Below are 18,354 nucleotides of genomic sequence, written 5' to 3' on the forward strand. Positions count from 1 at the left end.
CTCACAGGGTCTAAAGGATTTAGGGTTTGGGTTTGTGGTGGAGATGGAAGAAGGCTGATTCTGTACAATCTGACCCATTTTATCTTCTTTGTATCACAGTGACCCAGTGAAACCTATTTTCACTTTTCTAGCAGAGGCCTACTGGTTTGTATTTGTAAATGTTCCGGTACTTCACAGAGTTCTTGGTACTTTGCACTCCAACAAGGTTCTTAGTGGCCTTTGGAAGAGAAGCAACCCCACAGCATCTTAGATCCTCTCCTATGCATTAATACAGTGCGGAAGTGTTTGTTGTTTGTTCTTATTTCTCTCATTACTAAAGCACGTGGTTGCAGTTAAAGTTGAGCTCAGCATACTGAATGTTTGCGTTTGTGATGGTAGGATAAAATAAAGGCCTCTTCAAAATGCCGTCTGCGTGGATGGATTAGGTTTTATGGTTGCTATGGAGACTTGGTGACCCTGGACATGCCAGCAATCCTCTAGCATTGGAGCTTTGGAAATGTTTTCTACCTCGCTTCTTAGTACTGCGTGTCATAAACACCGTCGTTACTTTATACCCCAAAGTAACGACAAGCTGCTTGATTACTAATCAGAAGAAGTTAGAAGAAACTAATCAACTCAAAAGATTAAACGTGCAATGCAAAATTTTGGTTAAACGTATATTTAAAGAGATTGTTTTGTACCACCTTTGTTAAAAAGCCAATTGCTTCTTAAATGAGTGAACGTGCTTGAATTAAAGGTTGTATTTTCAAAGGGCCCCTTAAACACGTTTATCAAAGGCGCCACTGCCAACAAATCTGTCCGAGTCTGTCAATTTAAGTCGACCTTCAAAATGTTAAGTTCTCCCCTTCTTAATCCTAGCACCAGAAGGAAGATTTTGTTGTTGTTGTTGTTGGGAAATGCCAGCTGCAGGGATTGGATGTGAGGAGACTACAAAGGCTGTAAAGAGAAAACCTAAAACCTCCCCCTAAGATTGCGCTCGGCTTCACCGGCCTCGCTGTGGCCTATCGGAAGATTGATTTGGCAGAAGAGCGCTGATGACATGCATACCTCCCCTCCTCTGRAGCCCGTGCAGGCACAGTCTTGATCAAGGCTCCTGGTTTGTTTTTAGACCTCGGTGCCTCGGGCATCGCTGACGAAACCCCACGGATTTTTTTTTTTTTTTTTTGGCAGCGCAGTGGGGAGGTAGCCAGAGGAGTTTATTGCACCACGTAGCTTTCAAAGCAGGAATGTGCTATCTGCCGTTTGGCTGGGGTTCATGTTGGCTGCAAAGCTTTTGACCTGCCGTTCTGGGGCCTTTTTTTAATACCACCGAGTCAATAGGCTTCACCATAGGGTTCACTTCGGAATTGATAAAGTATACCTGGTTTTGGCTTGAGCAWCAGAAATACGGTGTGAGGGGGTTTAATTTGTTATTTCAACCAACAGTAAAGCTACCCTGAACTTTTCTCCCTTTCTGATCCTAATCACCCCAAACCTTTTAAGGTGCGTGTCCACCGCAGGAACGTTTTTCCAGAATATAGGGCAGTTTTTTTTGTTGCTTTTTTTTTTTTTTTGCCCTGTTGTTTCCTCTACAGGAACCAGGGCTAAATCAGATAACCAGGGTAGAAAACCTTTGAAAACAGCTCTGTCAGAGAGGTCGTACTTTTTGAATGTATCTGCCCTGAGCTATGAATGAAGTTATTTTACCYCGGCTGTTTGATGTTCACGTTTTGAACAACCGAGCTTCTTATGTAAATTACTTCTGTAATGACTGGCGATTCAACGTGGGGGAAATGTCCCTCCCTATTAGAAAGGTCCGGCCACTTCCCGTGACAAAACTTCTCCAGAAAAGGTTCGGGGGTAATTAAAAGGACAACTATCTTCCTATTTGGTTGTTTTTATCGAGCGAGTGTTTTGYCCTGATAATGACGTTTATAACCGTTTCCTGCACTGAAAAGGACCCAGAAAACTAGTCTGGTTCCTGAAGAATAGATTGACCCTTCTAGTTTAGAAAGCATTCAGCTGCCACCTTGTTTAATGTATGTCGGATGTCATATGTTTGGTATTGTTCCTATAGCATATCATGACAGCGAGGCCAGCTTCTGAAAAAAAGCGTCAAACAAGCTCCGGTAAATGCCGGACGACTTGTGCATGCGCATCTCTGTTACAATCGTGTCCTTTGGTGGCATAAAGAGCCATTTAGTCCCTGATTTGGCCCGCGATGAATAGAGCCAGTTCAGTGGCCGCCACCCGGGCCCCTGTGACAGCACCAGGGGTGGAGGCGGTGCGACGGGGGTGCGCACAATGTCTCCGTTGTTGTCGACCGTGACGCCGAGGGGCAGGGATTGAACCGAGCACCGACTTGCATGCGGCTGTGTAGCGGGCTCCGGGGAGGACGCATGCAAGCGGGCCCCCCTCACTTGTTTACAACTCGCTCGCTAATAACGTGACAGCTGAAGAGCCGCCGCCATCTCCATCCAGCTTCTCCCCCCCATCCGTGCGTGGTGCGCGTGTGAGTGTGGACGCGATCCAGCCCCCACCCCCACCCCCGCCGTTTTTGGCCCCTCTGAGCTCCCATCTAAAATGAGAAACAGCTTGTCAACTTTTCACAGGGTCTTCATTGTGACGATCAGTCGGACCATTTGGCACGMGTCAGCCTGATAATCAATAACAATTAAAATTGTGCCGGCGTTCTGTGCGCCTGAGCTTTTTGCTCATTATGATGCTGGGTGTCGGTGCTGGTGAGAGTGTGGCCCGAGGCGGAGGGTAGTTTGCAGCCAGGCAGCACTTTTGYTCCTCGCTCGTGTTGTATTTTCCTCAGATTTGTTCCCACCGCTTTCCGTTTTGTTCACCTGCAGCGGCGTGCGCGAGTTTCCCTTTTCTCTCGCGCGAGTGTGTGTGTGTGTGTGTTAATGTCTGCTCGCGCGTGTGTGCGCGCGTGCGCGGTCGTGCTCACGTTTAATCCATGTTTATCCTCACCCCACCCTCGTCGCTGCGGAGATTATCCTGCGTCACAGTGCTTTTTTTTTTTTCTTTTTTTTTTCAGAGCTGATCGGAGCTCTGCGCTTCAGAGAGCCTGCTGGCAGCGCTCCAAGGACAAAGAGCGAGAGGGCGCGCGCAGTTAGACCTACATTCCCCGGTCTGCCGTTATTCTAACGAGCTTTAAAACAGGACACGGCAAACGCTGCTCGTTTGCTGCTTATTTTACTCCGCTTATGCATTCCACTTGGCGATCAGATCCGCCAGTATAAAGATAAATAAGGCTCTAAATTGTGGATCGCATGCATGAGCTGCATGCGCGCGCTGCGCAGGGGACACACAAAGGGCCTCAGCCATGCAGGAGGAGATGATAAGCGGAGCCCGGTGTTTGTTTTTGTTTCCACACCGCGGGTCACTGAGAGTTCAAGGCGCTGTCACCAGAAGGAAGAGACAAAGAAAAATAAGCATTGTGGGTTTTTTTTTTCTTTCTTTCTTTCTTTTAATCTGTCAGTTTTGGACTTATCGTTTTTAACGAGAATCAGCGCAGAAATCCAAACCTAATTACGACCATAAAGGCTGGTGAATGCTGCAGCCCCCCTCCTGCTGTTACTTCCTTTAAACCGCCTCCTCCTCCCGCTGCTGCTGGTGCATGCTGCTGCGGCCGGCCGTGCAGTGACGGATTGGTTGGCCCTCGGGAGTTGTTTGTTGCCCCAAACTATTCTTAGCTCGCAGGGATGGGCGTCGACGCGCTCTCTTTTCCTCCCTCCTCACCCACCCTCTCCCCCCACCCCTTCATCTCAGGTCTCTCCTTCCTCCCAGTCCGCTCCACTAGTGGCGCGGTATTATGTTCGGATTTGGACCCAGAAAAATCCTCAGCCACCAGACTCACTGGCTTCTAACTGCAGGCCCGTTTGATATTTGACACCCTCTGCAGGCCCGCGGCTCCCTCTCTTTCGCTGCCTTTACAGGCTCCACATTATTGACGTGAATGTTTGAGGGTCAACATTTCCCTACAAAAACAACTCGGCTCAAATGATCGACAAATAAGTTGGCCATTTTCTATAAAAAATGGCTTACATTTCAGCTTGGTGATTAATTAAAAAAAAAAAAAAAAAAAAAAAAAAAAACACTTGTTTTGCGCATGCTCTGTTAAAATTGTTCTTTACTCAAAATTTGGGCTAAACAGGACATTTAAGATCACTTAATTTTTCTTTGTAGTTAATCACATGACCACTCATGTAATTTTTTTAGATCGTCGTAAGAAATGTCGCCAAGACTCCAATAAATAATAGGCACTAATAAGAGAACTAGTTATTTTAGTTTGATGAGGGTAAAGAGTCATCTGGCAGGTTTTTAAGTAGCTATTATACAATTACATTGAATTATGCGCGAGGTTTGAGCATTTTTATGATAGATAGATAGATTTTTATGATTTTATGTCAAGAGTTTGAGGAAATACTTAATTGAAATGATTATTTAATAGAAATTCTATGGTCCACGTTTGTTTACAGGTAACAATTGGAAGTAGGACGTGACGTCAGTTCGGATATTGAAAGTACGGATAAATGGTGCCATTAACAACAGGAACACCACTGTAGCGCCATGGGTCATTTTCTAGCAGCCTCGACTAAGGATTATGATAAGAAATGTGGGCTTATGACTCCAATAAATAACAAAGGAAATCATGAAGTCGCTTATTTTGGTTTGACCAGGCGATCCAGTCTGCCATTTTCCAGAAATGACCCAAATCGACATCAAAATCAAAATGAAAGAAAGCAGGATACTGTGAAATTTAAAATATGTGATAAATTAAGCATCTTTGTAACTTAAAATTAATGCAACTTATAGGGGGTACACACTAAGAAGGACAAACCGATATGCAAAGGTTACACCGCAACGCAGTTAGTTTGCTTGACCCGGTGAGCGTCTGGTACGAAAGGAACAAACTGACCCAAAGCCTTCGTGCCTGCAGCTTTCCATTTCGAAACCATGTACATGTACACATTATAGACGTTACATCATCATTTGTCAAAGCAGGAGACGTAGCTGCAAAGAAAGTCACAGTCGGAAATGAAACCAGAAAGTTTTTCCGTCCCCTTAGTTAATATTTTTATTGATCTGTGCTTTTAATTATTATTATTATTATTATTATTATTATTATTATTATTATTATTATTATTATTATTATTATTATTATTATTATTATTTTAAATCACAGTTTCGCTAAAACGAAAGAAGGAACAAAATAAGTGAATGGTTTAAGGTTCTTAAGGTTTAGTTTAGATTTTGATTGATTCCTGGTGTTCTGCGCAGACTTGTCAGCGCATGAGGAGCCTTTGCCTGCCAGACTCAGACAGAAAGTGTGTGCATGTGACGCTTCACGCACGCAACACAGGAAACTGGAGAGAGAGAGAGAGAGAGAGAGAGAGAGAGAGAGAGGTGATTTCTCAACAGCGTCTGCGTTTTCGGAACGGAGCCGAAACCCACACGTGGCTCCGCGCACACGTTCATCCCGCGCCAGAAAAACTCACGCACGCCCGCGCGCACAGCTCCGTTTCGGTTCCGTTAGATGCGGATGTTGTTGAAGCGGAACGGACCGACCAGAGCTGCTGGGTGAGGAGAAGGAGGGGGTGGGAATGTAGAGGCGGGGGAGGATAGGAGGGAGGGGGRGGGGGMGGGGGGKKCTCTCTCCCTCTCTCCCTCCTTCTCTCTCTCTCTCGGCAGGCTGATTAATGTGCTCCGGGTCACCGCAATAAAAAAAGTGGTGTGCCAGCGGCGCGGCAGCGAGGCGTTTCACCGCGATGATCGAGGAGCCGAGCTTCTCTGCTGCTCTCAGCTCCGGAGAGCTCCGCGGAAGGCTCACTCTTGCTATTTAAAGCAATTGCTGCCTCTCACTTTGCTCCCGTGCAGGCTCTTCCAACCGGACTGCCTTGCAGAAATACCCACATACTGAAGGTAGCGTTCAGACTTTTAGCTCAGGGCGAGCTGTACTGCTGTTTTGATGAAGCTTGTAGAAATTTGGCGAACCACTGAGGGTGTGAAGATGTCACTTAAAGGCTCATAACTGTTCAGTAATCCTGCGGTTTTGTCACTTAGCAGATTTACAAGTAACTAATTGCTGTCTTTTCCACTGGTGGCTTTTTTTTTTTTTTTTTTTTTTTTTTTTTTTTAAGTTGGAAATATGGCTCACTGCCCAGGGCGGCAACAGATTTAGCTGCTGAGATTAACCTGAGATTAAACAAATGTATATATTTTTTTCTTAACAGATCTAATTAAAGGTGCATAGACCAGTAGGCCAGATAAAATGATGGTCAAATCTTTAAAATTTATTCTTTTTCCCATTAATTGAATCCATTGGAACTAAGGCCTCCCACAAAGTTCAGTCTATTAACGCATAAACCAACAGCAACATCTAGGAATTGCGTAATTTTGGTTAGTTTCGAAGCTACCTTCAACATATTTCCCCAATCTTTTATCGCTTACAGTTCTTCAAGTGAAAATCAGATCCTTCAGGTCAGAGCCCCAAGTAGCGTGGAAGTTAATATTGGCCAGTGAAAGCTTGATTAGTGCATTGCTAAAGTGCACAGATGTTGGAGGCATAACAAGTAAAAATGGACTGAGGTTTGAGTAGAGAACTGCCACTGATCTGGCCCATCCCCCGATCTCCGGTTTGCTCTCCGATGAAGACAAGTCAAATTTTAATCAACGTACAAGGACACCTTTTAGCAAGTGTTCGTTTATATTACCACATCAATGCAAATACAGATGAGGAAAAGGGAATCTTTCCACTGCAGCCTGTTCGGTGTGTGCAAATCTAAACTGTGTGAGTGAAATCACAGGTGCAGGGAGCCAGTTGTGGAACTTATTTCAGAAATATGTAGAAATATCGAATCGATTTTCTCTGGACTTATTTCAGAACATATAATAAGACTCATACACTGAAGTGTCTGACAAGAAATTCAAACTTATACAAACACTTCAGGATTCAGGGACATTTATTTGTGCCTTGATGGGTTTCTTTTTTTTTTCTTCTCTTGCAATTTTTATTTATTTTTTTGAACAAAAGTCTCTTCACTTAAATCTCCTCCTGTTTTCTTGCTACGCTGTTTCAGCCCAAGTTTATTCCCCCCTTTTATGTGGCTTCTTTTCTCCTACACGCTCTACCTCCGTGCGTGTTCTGGTGCGAGGGTATTGTTGATCTGAGGCTCTGTGTTGGCGGGTGGTAAATGGGCTCCCGCCGAAGTGCTCTGCGATGCATAATCTTCCCTCGCTCTGCTGGCTGAGGCAGCCGAGAGAGCAGGTCAAAGAGGGCACAGAGTAACCGGTGTGTGTGAGGGGACGTGACTGAATAGACGTGGCCCCACAGGGCTCGGCTAGCAAGCCCCGCTTGGGGGACGGTGGGAGGAGGTGGTGGGGGAGCGTTGGAGGGGCGCTATAAGGATGAAAGGGTGTTGATGGATGGGAGGGGGCAGAGCTATTGTGGCTGTCCGCTTTGCATTTTCACCCCGTCATGTTTCACTGTGTTTGGAATGAAGCTCAAGTACAACACACTGTCTGTTTGATATTTTGTGAAATGTAAGTGGCGGTGTCATGGAATTACGCCTGCAGTGTGTTCATGTGGCAGAGCCAAGGCGCTGACTGCTAACTGTTTGCTCATCTCCACAGGGCAACATCTGTTTCGTGATGTCGATGCTGAGACACAAACTAACCTGGCACTAAGACGAGGAAACGACATCGCACAAAATATGGCAAGTTCCTGTAGTTGTCATTTGTCACTTTGAGAACAAAATACATGGTTATGGTCGGTTGGTTAAAGTCTGAATGGACCGCATGTAAAAACAAAAACAAAAAGAAAAAACAACTGTCATATTTTTATCCTTTTTTATATTTAAAAGTACTAGCCAGACTTGCTAAATTAAATCAATCAGATTCACGTTAAATATAGTAAGTCATTTATAAAACCTGTCATAGTCAGTTCCTTTATTTATTATAATGTAGAATCTGTCCTCATAAAAACAAGCACATGCCTTTGGTGACACCACAAAAGGCATAAAGAATCTGATTAGAGTTCATTTCCTACATCCCAATTTTTTCTTGTTTTTCTTCCTTATTTGTGTTTTTAATCACATTATTTCCTTCTGAGGTGTTTACTGTACAGCCGCAGGAAAACATTTGAGCTTTTAGGCAGAGCATTGCATTGACTTTGTTTGTTAATGTCATGCCATTAAGTAGTATCTGTAAGTGATTAAACTCAACTAAATGCATTTTTTTTACCTTTCTTTCTTTCAGGTGGATGCAAGGTTGACGCCCCTGGCTGCGATGGGGCTTGACCGAAGCACTCTCTTACACGACAGCCTCCGTCTCCATGGTGGGGTCGTATACCCAGGGATCAGAACCCTCCCAGCGGAGAAGAGCAGAGAGACACCCACCCTCCCACTGGCCTACAGTAGGGATGGTCTCCCAGAGCTAATTTACAAACCCGACAGCCCTCTGGACAGTCGTAAGCCCGCAAATGGTTACCAGAGCCTCTACAAGGGCACCCACCCAAGCCTTCACAAGCCTGTGCTGGTTGCTGGAGCTGAGGGCCTTGGCTTGGAACGGCGAGTAGGGCCCGGAGAAAAAGTGTCAGAGCTGGGGCTGGCTGGGGCGGGTGGCAGCTACCTCCGCATGCCTTTGCTGAGCCCATACCCGGAAGCAGGCATGTATTCCTTTATGGACACATCCAAGTATGCTGCTTTGAACATATACAAAGCCTCCCTGCTCACCCAGCCCAGCCCCTACCTTCCCCAGCACCTGCCCTACCCACCCTTGTGTGCAGCCCAGGGGGCCAATGTTACATCTGCTGCAGCTGTTTCTGCTGCTGAGAGGCTCTACTATATGCCTCCCTACCCTCCATCTCCCATTTCTTCTCCTCTGGTGGCCCCTCCCATGAGGATTCCTGCGGTCACAGTGACCCCTTCGCTGGTACACTGCCAAGACAAAGGGCTCGTTGTTACATCTCCGTTTCCACAGCAGCTTCATCAACCCTCTCCTCATCCTCAGCACCATCAGGCAGTCATGGAACGAGACCGTTCTCCGAGCAGAAGCAGCAGACCAAGCAGACCTCCATCCAGGAAGGGCACAACCAACAATAGTACCAGTAGTACCAGCACCAGTGGCACCACTGTCGGGAATAATAGTCTGCCTGCTGATTCTTCCCACATGTCCTCCCGCCTCCCCCAGCCTCCCCCTCTGCCTGCTCTCCTTGACAAAGCACTGGATTTGCAAAGGCCAGTTGCCAGAATAGGACAACCATCCGTCTCTTCTGCGGCTTCAATATCTGCATCCTCTGCCTCTACGCAGTCCATTGCTCACCCTTTTTCTATTAGCAGCATGGCATCAGAGCAGGTCTCCTCTGCCAGACCCAGCCCCCATAAACCCAGGTCACGAGACGGGGCCTCTGAGAACAGAGGTGCAGGAGTGGAAAAAGTACACAGCAGGTCTCCTTCATTAATCAATTTTGAGAGGCCAGCTAACCAATCTCAACCAACCAAAGACTCTATAGAGAAGCCTCTGGATTTGTCAGGAAGAATGATTGAGTATGGGCTGCCTGCCAATGGTTTCTCAGTTAAGATGGACTCTGTGTCATCTGGCACCCGTTATGGACTTCCCTCCGGTCGAGAGCTTCTAAATGAAAATGTATCCCTCTCCCCTTCCTCCCATCCTCATTCTGTGGTTTGCAGCACTTCTTCAAAGGTCTCAGAGAGACCAGAAATGATCAGCACTTTACACTCATCGTGGGTTGTACCAAGCCCATCTCCCTCACATGCACAGCACACGTCGGGTTTGCCACCCTCTCCGAGGTCAAATGCAGACCTGGGCCTTTCACAAGCCAAAGGCACCTCGCCCTCTGTCATCAAGAACAAGGGCCTAGAGAGGGTTCTCCCTCAGCAGCGAAGCTCGTCCTGTCCAAGGATTGGAGAGCCCAACCTCAGTGTTCCCTCCTCTCAACATTCTGGCTGCTCTTTGATCAGCTCCAGGGCTCTTTCCCCGAAACCTAACGGTGAATGGGTGAAACACAGCCCCAGCCAGTCAGCGCATCACAGAGAGGGAACAGAGAAGTCCGCCCAGACGATTAAGAGAAGTGAACCAACTCCAGACCTGTCATCATACAAGAGGCCATGTTTGGAGAATGGTCACCCTCCTCCCCATATTTTTCTTTCTCAAAGTGAAGCTTATTTGAACCACAGCTTGGCTTATGCTAACAGATATCTGCAGTACCCCATACCTGATGGCTTGGCACTACACTCCGTCCCAATTTCAGGGAAAGGCCCAGTGTACCCTAACCCCGTTCTGCTTGGCAACAATGGCCTTTACCCAGCCCACTTGGCTGGAAAACACCCTTTAACCTACCCAAATCTCCCAGCTGGTCCGGGCACAGAATACCTCACTTATAACTCACAGGAGATGGCCCATCCGCTGATGCAGACACTCTCTGACAGCAAGCTGACAGACAGGGCAGATGCAACACTAAAACCCCGGGGACAGGACAGACCACGGGGAGCTGTCGAAGAAGGCGGGAGCCACAGAGATCACAGTGCTGGGAAAGAGACAGGCGAAGGCAACCAAATGAAGCATGATAGGGAGGTAGGCGTGCAAGGACAGAGTGGCAGTCAAAGCAAAAACCTCCCCTCATCTGCGGCGTCCAGAGAAAAGATTGTCTGCATTGACCTTGTACACTCAGACACAGATATCGAGTCTACCCCAACAGTCTACAAACAGCCTTCTGCTGAGACTAGCAACAAGGGGAACCAAAATGAATGTCATAGCAGTCAAAACCTGACAAACACTGACAGTGAGACTAAACACCAAGCACATCTAAGCCACTCTGGACAGACCCCCAACCTGAAGGTGAACAACACTGATGGGCAACAAGAAACTTTATTTGGGAAAGGAAAGATTCCCCAGGAAACACCCTGTCTTGTCGAGGTATCAAGGACATCCCAGACCAGACCAGAGCTCTCCGACGCAGAAGAGAGCACAGAGGAAAGTAGCCCCAGCCCAGACCCTGGGGATCAAGATCAGAGCACTTTACGCTGTGCCCGCACCTCGGGGGAGCGTAGCTCTGGTAAGGACAAAAGAGATGGGGGCAGCTGCGCTCCTCTTGCACAGCACAATACAAATGCAGTAAAGGAGTGCGAGAGGGAGGCTGAAAAAGAGGACAATATTGTTGATCTTGGGGAGTCCCAAGCAGAGGGAGATGATGAAGAGGAGGAGGACGATGGTACCCAGGCTTCATCTAAAAACTCTCGTAGGTCCAGCTTGGCCAAACGGATCGCAAACTCCTCTGGCTACGTTGGCGACCGCTTTAAATGCGTCACCACAGAGCTGTATGCTGACTCTAGCAAACTGAGCCGCGAGCAGAGAGCATTGCAGGTAAGTCCACAAGTTTATCTTTACACCACAGATTGTATTGGGTTGTTGTCATGTCATGACCAGACATTTCAGACTTAAATGTATAACCACAAGAGAATAAACATCCAAGGGTCACTGCCTTTACTCCCTTTGCCTGTTGAGCAAACCTTGCATGAACTTTGCAAACTTTGCATTTACGGCCCTGTGGAGAATAAATAGTCATGCTACTGTCTTGGCCATTGGTTTGATCTTCCCTTTAGTTTATCATTGGCTTGATTTCAGGCACTCTTTCAGGGATTGTCGGTTCAAAGTTTAAACAGGACCGCCAGTTTTGTATGTTGATTACCGAGCAGCCATCGTAAAGGTTACTCTGTGTGTGCTTGTGACTCCGTTCGTGCCTCTCCTTGTGTGACTGCCTTCAGGCTAAAGCATGTAGTGCTGACTGTGCTCTAGACAGTGGATTCAGAGCATGACCGTGACAACCTCAAAGATCACATCGCCTTTGGCTGTGCTTAACCCCAAGTTTAGGAGACATAGGGTCCTTGCAGGATTCTTAACAACCAACAGCTGCCATTTTTGGGGCTCATTTAAAGCCGTGGTTCTCAAACTGTAGCCTAAGTGGAAATTGTGGCGCGTTGGCTGTATTTGATGGTTCTCTGCAAAAAAAAAAGAAGATATTATTATTCATTTAATAGTAAATAGTAAGTTTAGTAAATATGAACAAACCGGCTTCTTATACAGTTTTATTTACCTCTGAAGTCAAAACCTGGAACCTGAGACGATTTACTAATTGATTTGCCCAGTGATCAGGATAACTAATATTAGCAGTACAGGAGCAGTGATTTTGCTCTTTCAAATATTGTACCAACATGCTCACACACAAAAAAAAGAAACATAGTGCAGATCGTGAGAAAGAGTTGATGAGCTACAAATACTCAAAAGTACAAATAAACAAAGGTCTGTATGCCGGACGGCCTCATTAAAATGAGCAGTTTGGGTAGGCAAGAAACTTGACTTTCACCATGTCTAGGGACTTTTCTATGAATTTGTTTAACTACAAATTGGGATGTTAGAACTTCTGAGCAAAAATGAAATGTCGATTGAAATGCAGTTTAAAAATGCCCATTGGTATCGTGATACTTGGGAAAACTTTATATTTACTGAAGTGGTACTTAAAATAAAAAGCTTGAGAACCACTGCTCTAAAGCTGTCTGCATGCCCCCTGTCTGCCAATCACAGCCCTCCCCCCTAATCCCACCTTCTCGTTGGCCTAAGCTGCCCTGCCTGGTCTCTCCAAGGTCATAATCCTCCTCACCCCACTGGTTGACATGCCTAGTCTCCTAACACGCATCATATGACCTCTATAAACGTAAAATTGCTACTACTCTCATCCGCTATCATCTAGGCGCACAGATTAAGTTCCATGTTTCAAGCAGTTGTCTCTGGGGTTTCATGTGCTCAGAAACACAAAGAGAGTATTTTTTTTGTTATTATCCACTGGCTCTGAGGCAGATATCTCAATAGGTTGCTCATGTCTGTCTATGTCGCGAATGCATTCGAGAAAACGTGGTTTTGTCTGTGTCATGCTTTTTAATTCACAACTGCAACAAAGCTATCAGACTTTGCATTTCTGGGAATGTGAAAACAAAGTGAGGGCAAAACTGATTTTTGTGTTCCCAATTGTGGTAATATTCTATCTAGAGATGCACCAATCAATTGGCCACTTTGATGCGCTTTTATAGGCTTAGCACAAATCAAATTGATGGCATTAATTTGCCATCAGAGCATCCCAAACTCTTAAACTTTTTTATGATTTTTGTACGACTGCAACCACAAACTGAACTGTATCTTCCTGGGTTTTACATAAATTTTCGGTTTAACGTGTTGAGGAAGGTGCTCTGGTCAGATGACGGGCAAAACTTGATTAGAGCAAACTAAGCCTGAACTCGTCGTCATCCTCGTGGTGAAATATGATGGCAGCAGCATCATGGTGTAGGAGGCTGTTTCTGACTGGCACAGGAAAACTGGTTAGAGTTAATCGGAGGATGGATGGCACTAATTACTGGACGAAAATCTGTTTGAGGTTAATCTTCCAGCGAAAAGATGACCTTAAACGTAAGGCCAGAACTATGAGACATCGCAGCATGTTTGTGTGTTTGGAGTGGTCCAGACCTAAATCAAATTAGAGAACTTAATAATGAGCAAATCCCATAAAGTGACACAATGGGGTAGCACTCCTTTTGCGAGGCACTTTAAATTTGCACTTGAATCTAAGACCGGTACCTTGATAAAGGGGCTGCAGTGTTCTTCTTCAGCAGGTCAGACCTTCAGGAAACCTGAAAATCGGTACGGGCTTAGAAAAGTCCGATTGGTGCATCTCTATTTGTTTTCTCTCTCTCTCTTTAATTTGTTACCAGTTTGCTTCAGAAATGACCTGATGGCTTTGATGCACATTTGATTGACCTGTTGAGTCACTTTACTTTGTGTCATTATGTGGGACTGTGGCTGCTTATTTATGTGTGAAGAATTATGTGGAGAAACAAATTCATTTAAGAATAAAATAAAATAAAAAAAGATGAAATGCTGGACAGATATATTGAGCCCCCCATTCTAATTGCTTAGATGGAAGTCTTATCACGAGAGGAGAGTAATATAAGCCAACCTGCAGCTAACTGGGAGGTCAGTTCTTTACATTTCTTATCACATCTGTCTCTGACAGGCTCTGTCTCCTTTTGTACTCTGTACCGCTGCACACTCCTTCTTTTTGCCTCCCTTCTTTCCTCTCTCTTCCCCTCCCCTCTCATCTCCTCTCTCTGCCTCAGGGCTTAGATGTATATGTTTCCAAGCCATGTTTATGTTTCAGGAAAGGGAGATGCCAGGACTTTAAGGCCCAGAGCGCATGGACTCACAGTGGCTGCAGTAGTCTAACCTGTGTCTTGATGCCATGCTTGTGATTTATCTGTCTTCCCCCCTTTTTTGTCTTTGTGTGTGTTTGTGTGCGTACGTGGGTTTAATTTATTTCTTTGGCATTTTCTTTCATATTAAGACAATGTAATTGCTGACGCAATATTTGCTTCTATAGCTGTTGAGGCCAGATTGAGGCTTAGAGAGGTGTGTGTGTTTGTGACGTGGGCAGATGAGTGGTTTTCATGGGTTTTCTCTGCTTCTTTTCCTCCTTTTTTTTTTTTCTTTTTTGTTTTGTTGTGTGTTTGTGTGCGCACAGCGGGCAATGATGCGGTTCTCCGAGCTGGAGCTGAAGGAGAAGGAGGGCGGCGGCGGTTTGTGCGTTTCTGCCTCGGTAGCGGCAGCAGGACGGGAGCTGGCAGACGACCAGCGCAGAGAGAGAGCGCTGGAGCACTGCCAGCACACCACCAGGCAGGCAGAGAGGGAGGGTGAGTAATGCGCACACACACACATATGCACACACGCGCACACACACATGTATATGTAAGAGATCGAGACACACTCATAAAGGGACTCATGCAAACAATAGGTACGCATGCACACTTGCAGCAAAAGCTTAGGCAAAACTTTGGTCACTCTTAAAGAAAAAAACAGATGCTCTCTTCTGCAAAAACACGCAACTCTCGCATAAACCGGGCGTGCGGAAGGGAAACGGCGAAGGGGGAGTTTTTATTTTTCAAGAAGCCTTTTGTGCTTATCTACGCAGAGAGAGAGAAAGAGAGAGAGAGAGAAGGGCAAGAGAGGAGAAGGAGGGGCAGAGATTGCGTGAGBGAATGCGGGGGGAGTTAGCGGGTGAAAGCGGATGGGAGAGCGCAACGGAAAGAGGAGGCGAGGGGGGAGGGAGCTGGCGGGGGTGGAGAGGTGAAGGAGGGTAGTTACGTTGGCCAGGAGCCCAGCTGTGTGTTGGAGCAAGGCCGCGGCTGACGTGTGAGCCTAATTATGGCACGGAGAGGGAGACGGAGAGAGGGAGTCGAGGAGAAATGGAGGTGGGGTGGGGTGGGGGGGATAGAGTCACGCTCTGTGTGAGAAGGGCGTGGCTCGGTCATGCCGTGGGGGAGGACAGAGAGAGAGAGAGAGAAAGGATGTCTTTTCCTCTGTGCTGGAAGTGCAAGGAACCATCAGGCCCCGCTGGCTCCGCTCCGCTCCGCTCGCATCAGATTAAAAAGTCTTTACCTCATCAAAGTTTTACTGCCTGTCTTTAAAGCAGAATAAAAGCTGGCTGGTGTTTAACCGCCACTCTCCCGCTCGTCGATCCCTCACATCTTCCCGCCCCACCCGTTGGTTTCCCCTGCCCGCTCTCGGTCTGTCTGGTTTGTGGTCTGTCTGCATTCCTGGGGTCCCCTTTCATCTTTTTTTTTTTTTTTTCCCCATCTGACCCCGTTCTTTCGTCCCGCTATGACTCTGTTCAGGTGTCCGTCCGCTGTACGCCAACAACAGGGTTCCGGTTCTCCAGAGGTGCGTGGCGCCGAGGGACCTCGTGTCCCCGGGTCACCTGGCTCAAGACGGAGCCAGGAAAGCGGCGACGAGAGAGTCTGAGGAGGGACTGTGCATGCCTCCCACTCTGACGCCATCAAAGGAGTTCCTGGAGGAAAAGGTCGGCCTGGGCTTCGGAGCTGCCAGAAAACGCCCGCTCATCAAGGAAGAGCAGGACGACTCGGAGGACGGGGAGCGGGAGAAGAGAGCCAAGCTTTCTACGGGTGAGAACTTAAGAAACGTACCGTTTCACTCGCACTTCCACCTCCCACTTCTTTTTATCTCCTTTTGCTGCAACTTTGATACTCCAGGCTTTATTCCTGTTCGTTTGAAACCCCCCCCCCAAAAAAACTCAGATTTTTTTTTCTATAATCAACCCTGCCTTGAAGCTAGTAGGCAGACTTTTCTGTAAATTCAATCAAAGTCACATTAGATGCAGTCTGTCACCTACTTGTCATAGTCAGTTTTTTCTGTTTGTTTTGCTGGTGATATGGCTCTCTGCCCAGGGTGGCACAGTCTCCGGGGCTCTTCAGTGAAATAAAGAAATGTGTCAGACTCATAAGTTCTATTAAAGAAGTCACAAGAGGAGCACAGAGTAACGATAAGCATGTGGAGAATCCTTTGTCAATACCCTTAAAAAACACAAAATCAGCGGTTGTTTCTGAAATGGGCGATATGGCTCAGTGCCCAGGGCAGCATGACTTTAGGGGCGACCAAGTGCTCAAAAGCAATTTAATAATTTTTTTTTTTAAGTTATTTGTCAGTTAGGTTCCCAATGCTTACTTGCATGTCCTCTCTATAAAAAGTGACCCTACACCTTCTACTTGTGTATGCATGTTGTTAGCATTGTGTTAAGTTCCCGTCTGGTTTGCATCTTCTAATTCTGTGTTTCAGTAAGCAGCTGTCTAAGTTTTTATTTTTTTCCAAATCTGCCAGACAAGCCTATGTGTATAATTAATCAAAGTCTTGTTGTCTGTCAAATATTGAACAATCGTGGTTGGCCTGCTTACTTTTTGTCTTGCCAAATTTTTTGTAAACAAAACATTTAAAGCGAATGTGACCGTTCCCCCTGAATGCAAAACATTTTGCAATTTGAGAAAGAAATTTCCTGGCAGTTTGGGATGGAAGTCAAATAAATTTGTCAAAATGTCTCAAAAGTTCCCCCCCTCCGTCATAGTTTTTTTTTTTTTTTTACAAATGACATCTGAACAGCTTGATTCCTGTGCCTCTTGTGATGCAGTCGACACACAAGTAAAAACAGCTGAGTTATCTGGGGATCTCCCCCCTCCCCCTCTAAAAGCTTTGTTCTTTGTAAAATCTTACAATGGAATTCAAAACTTTTTTTTATTATTCTGCGTTTTTAAAGTCATTGTATGTTTGTTGGTTGGGGAAAAAAAAAAAAAAAACAGACCACTGGATACTGTCTTTAACCCCAGCACCACCGCCCGCCCCCTCCTCTTCCCACTCACTGTCATGCGCTTCGCTCTGTGTGGCAGCCAGCTCCGAGGGGCGTTTAATCCTTCCCTTTGAGCGCAGAGCGCGCAAGAGAAGCAAGGAAGAGGGACAGCCATTCTTTCTCGCTTCTCTTTCAGCTCTGCTGTTCCTCTGCTGTGCTTACCCGCCCTCTTCAAAGCTGCTCTTTTTTCCCTTCTCTTTTCATCTCTCTATTTTTTTTTTGCCTCATCTGTTTGGGTTTCCTTTTTTTCTTTTTCGTCTGGCATGCAGTATCGTGCTTGCTCTCCTTGGCACTGGCAGACAAGTCAAACACCCATCCCTTGTGAATTTCGGATTGGAGCAGCCAGTCTCGGCTTCTTTGGTCTTTATTGGTTTGTTTCTCCCTCATTTCTTTCCTCCACTACTCTGTCTGTCGTCCTTCCTCCCCGCATGAATATTAAGCGTGCGGCTCAGACGTTGTCATTAATGCTGTTTTTTGGCGCTCTCGAGCTCGCGTGCAGCACTGTTCAGGCACTGCAACGCGAGACTGAACAATGCGCGTTTCACTTGTCGGCAGATGAGTGCGAGCAGGCCAGTCCTGACGAAGATGACGACGATGACGAGGTGCGAAAGCTCAAAGTCCGCATTGAGCTCAAGGGGCTGCGACTCAGCAAGCCCACGGCGGGCGCCGCATCACCCGACGGCTCCCAGTTCAAGCAGGAGAGGCCCTGGCCCCTGCCTCGGCCGGGAAACATAGCGCAGACTCAGCGGGAGCGCAAGATCCGGGCGGCAGAGCCCGAGGACCGGGCCGCGGCGCAGAGGAACGACATCAACAGGAAGTGGGGCTTCGAGAAGCTACCTAATGGTAAGAGCGAACCACCAGACGCGCTAACCGCCGCCTTTTATTCTCCGAGTTCAGCTAGGGTAACGGAAATCTATCTTTGGCTCACGTTTCACTTTCTTGTTGAGCAGGCTGTCTTTAGGGGATTTCCCGAGAGCAGTTAGAGAGGCGAGGGGGGTGGGGAAGCGGTGGGGCAGAGGAAACGGCTCGGGGGACTCTTCCTCCTGCCAGCCAGAAGGGTTGAAGGGGTCTGGGGACCACAGGCTGAAATGTACAACCCACAACACCCC

The 18,354-nt window shown here is 46.8% G+C and overlaps 1 protein-coding gene across 3 annotated transcripts in view; it reads left to right on the top strand.

Annotated features, from left to right (window-relative positions):
* Positions 1–18,354, top strand: part of bcor (BCL6 corepressor) — a 47,704-nt gene that overhangs the window by 10,729 nt on the left and 18,621 nt on the right. For 2 of the 3 annotated variants that reach the window (XM_008433875.2, XM_008433891.2), the window contains 6 exons: positions 7,624–7,706; positions 8,248–11,373; positions 13,975–14,031; positions 14,576–14,744; positions 15,726–16,013; positions 17,801–18,088. In XM_008433875.2, the coding sequence (XP_008432097.1) occupies positions 7,624–7,706; positions 8,248–11,373; positions 13,975–14,031; positions 14,576–14,744; positions 15,726–16,013; positions 17,801–18,088 (4,011 nt within the window). The remainder of the gene's footprint in view (positions 1–7,623; positions 7,707–8,247; positions 11,374–13,974; positions 14,032–14,575; positions 14,745–15,725; positions 16,014–17,800; positions 18,089–18,354) is intronic. The other variant, XM_008433883.2, reaches the window with a different exon arrangement.

This window comes from Poecilia reticulata, linkage group LG2 (assembly GCF_000633615.1).
Source record: "Poecilia reticulata strain Guanapo linkage group LG2, Guppy_female_1.0+MT, whole genome shotgun sequence".
Classification (NCBI taxonomy): Eukaryota; Metazoa; Chordata; class Actinopteri; order Cyprinodontiformes; family Poeciliidae; genus Poecilia; species Poecilia reticulata.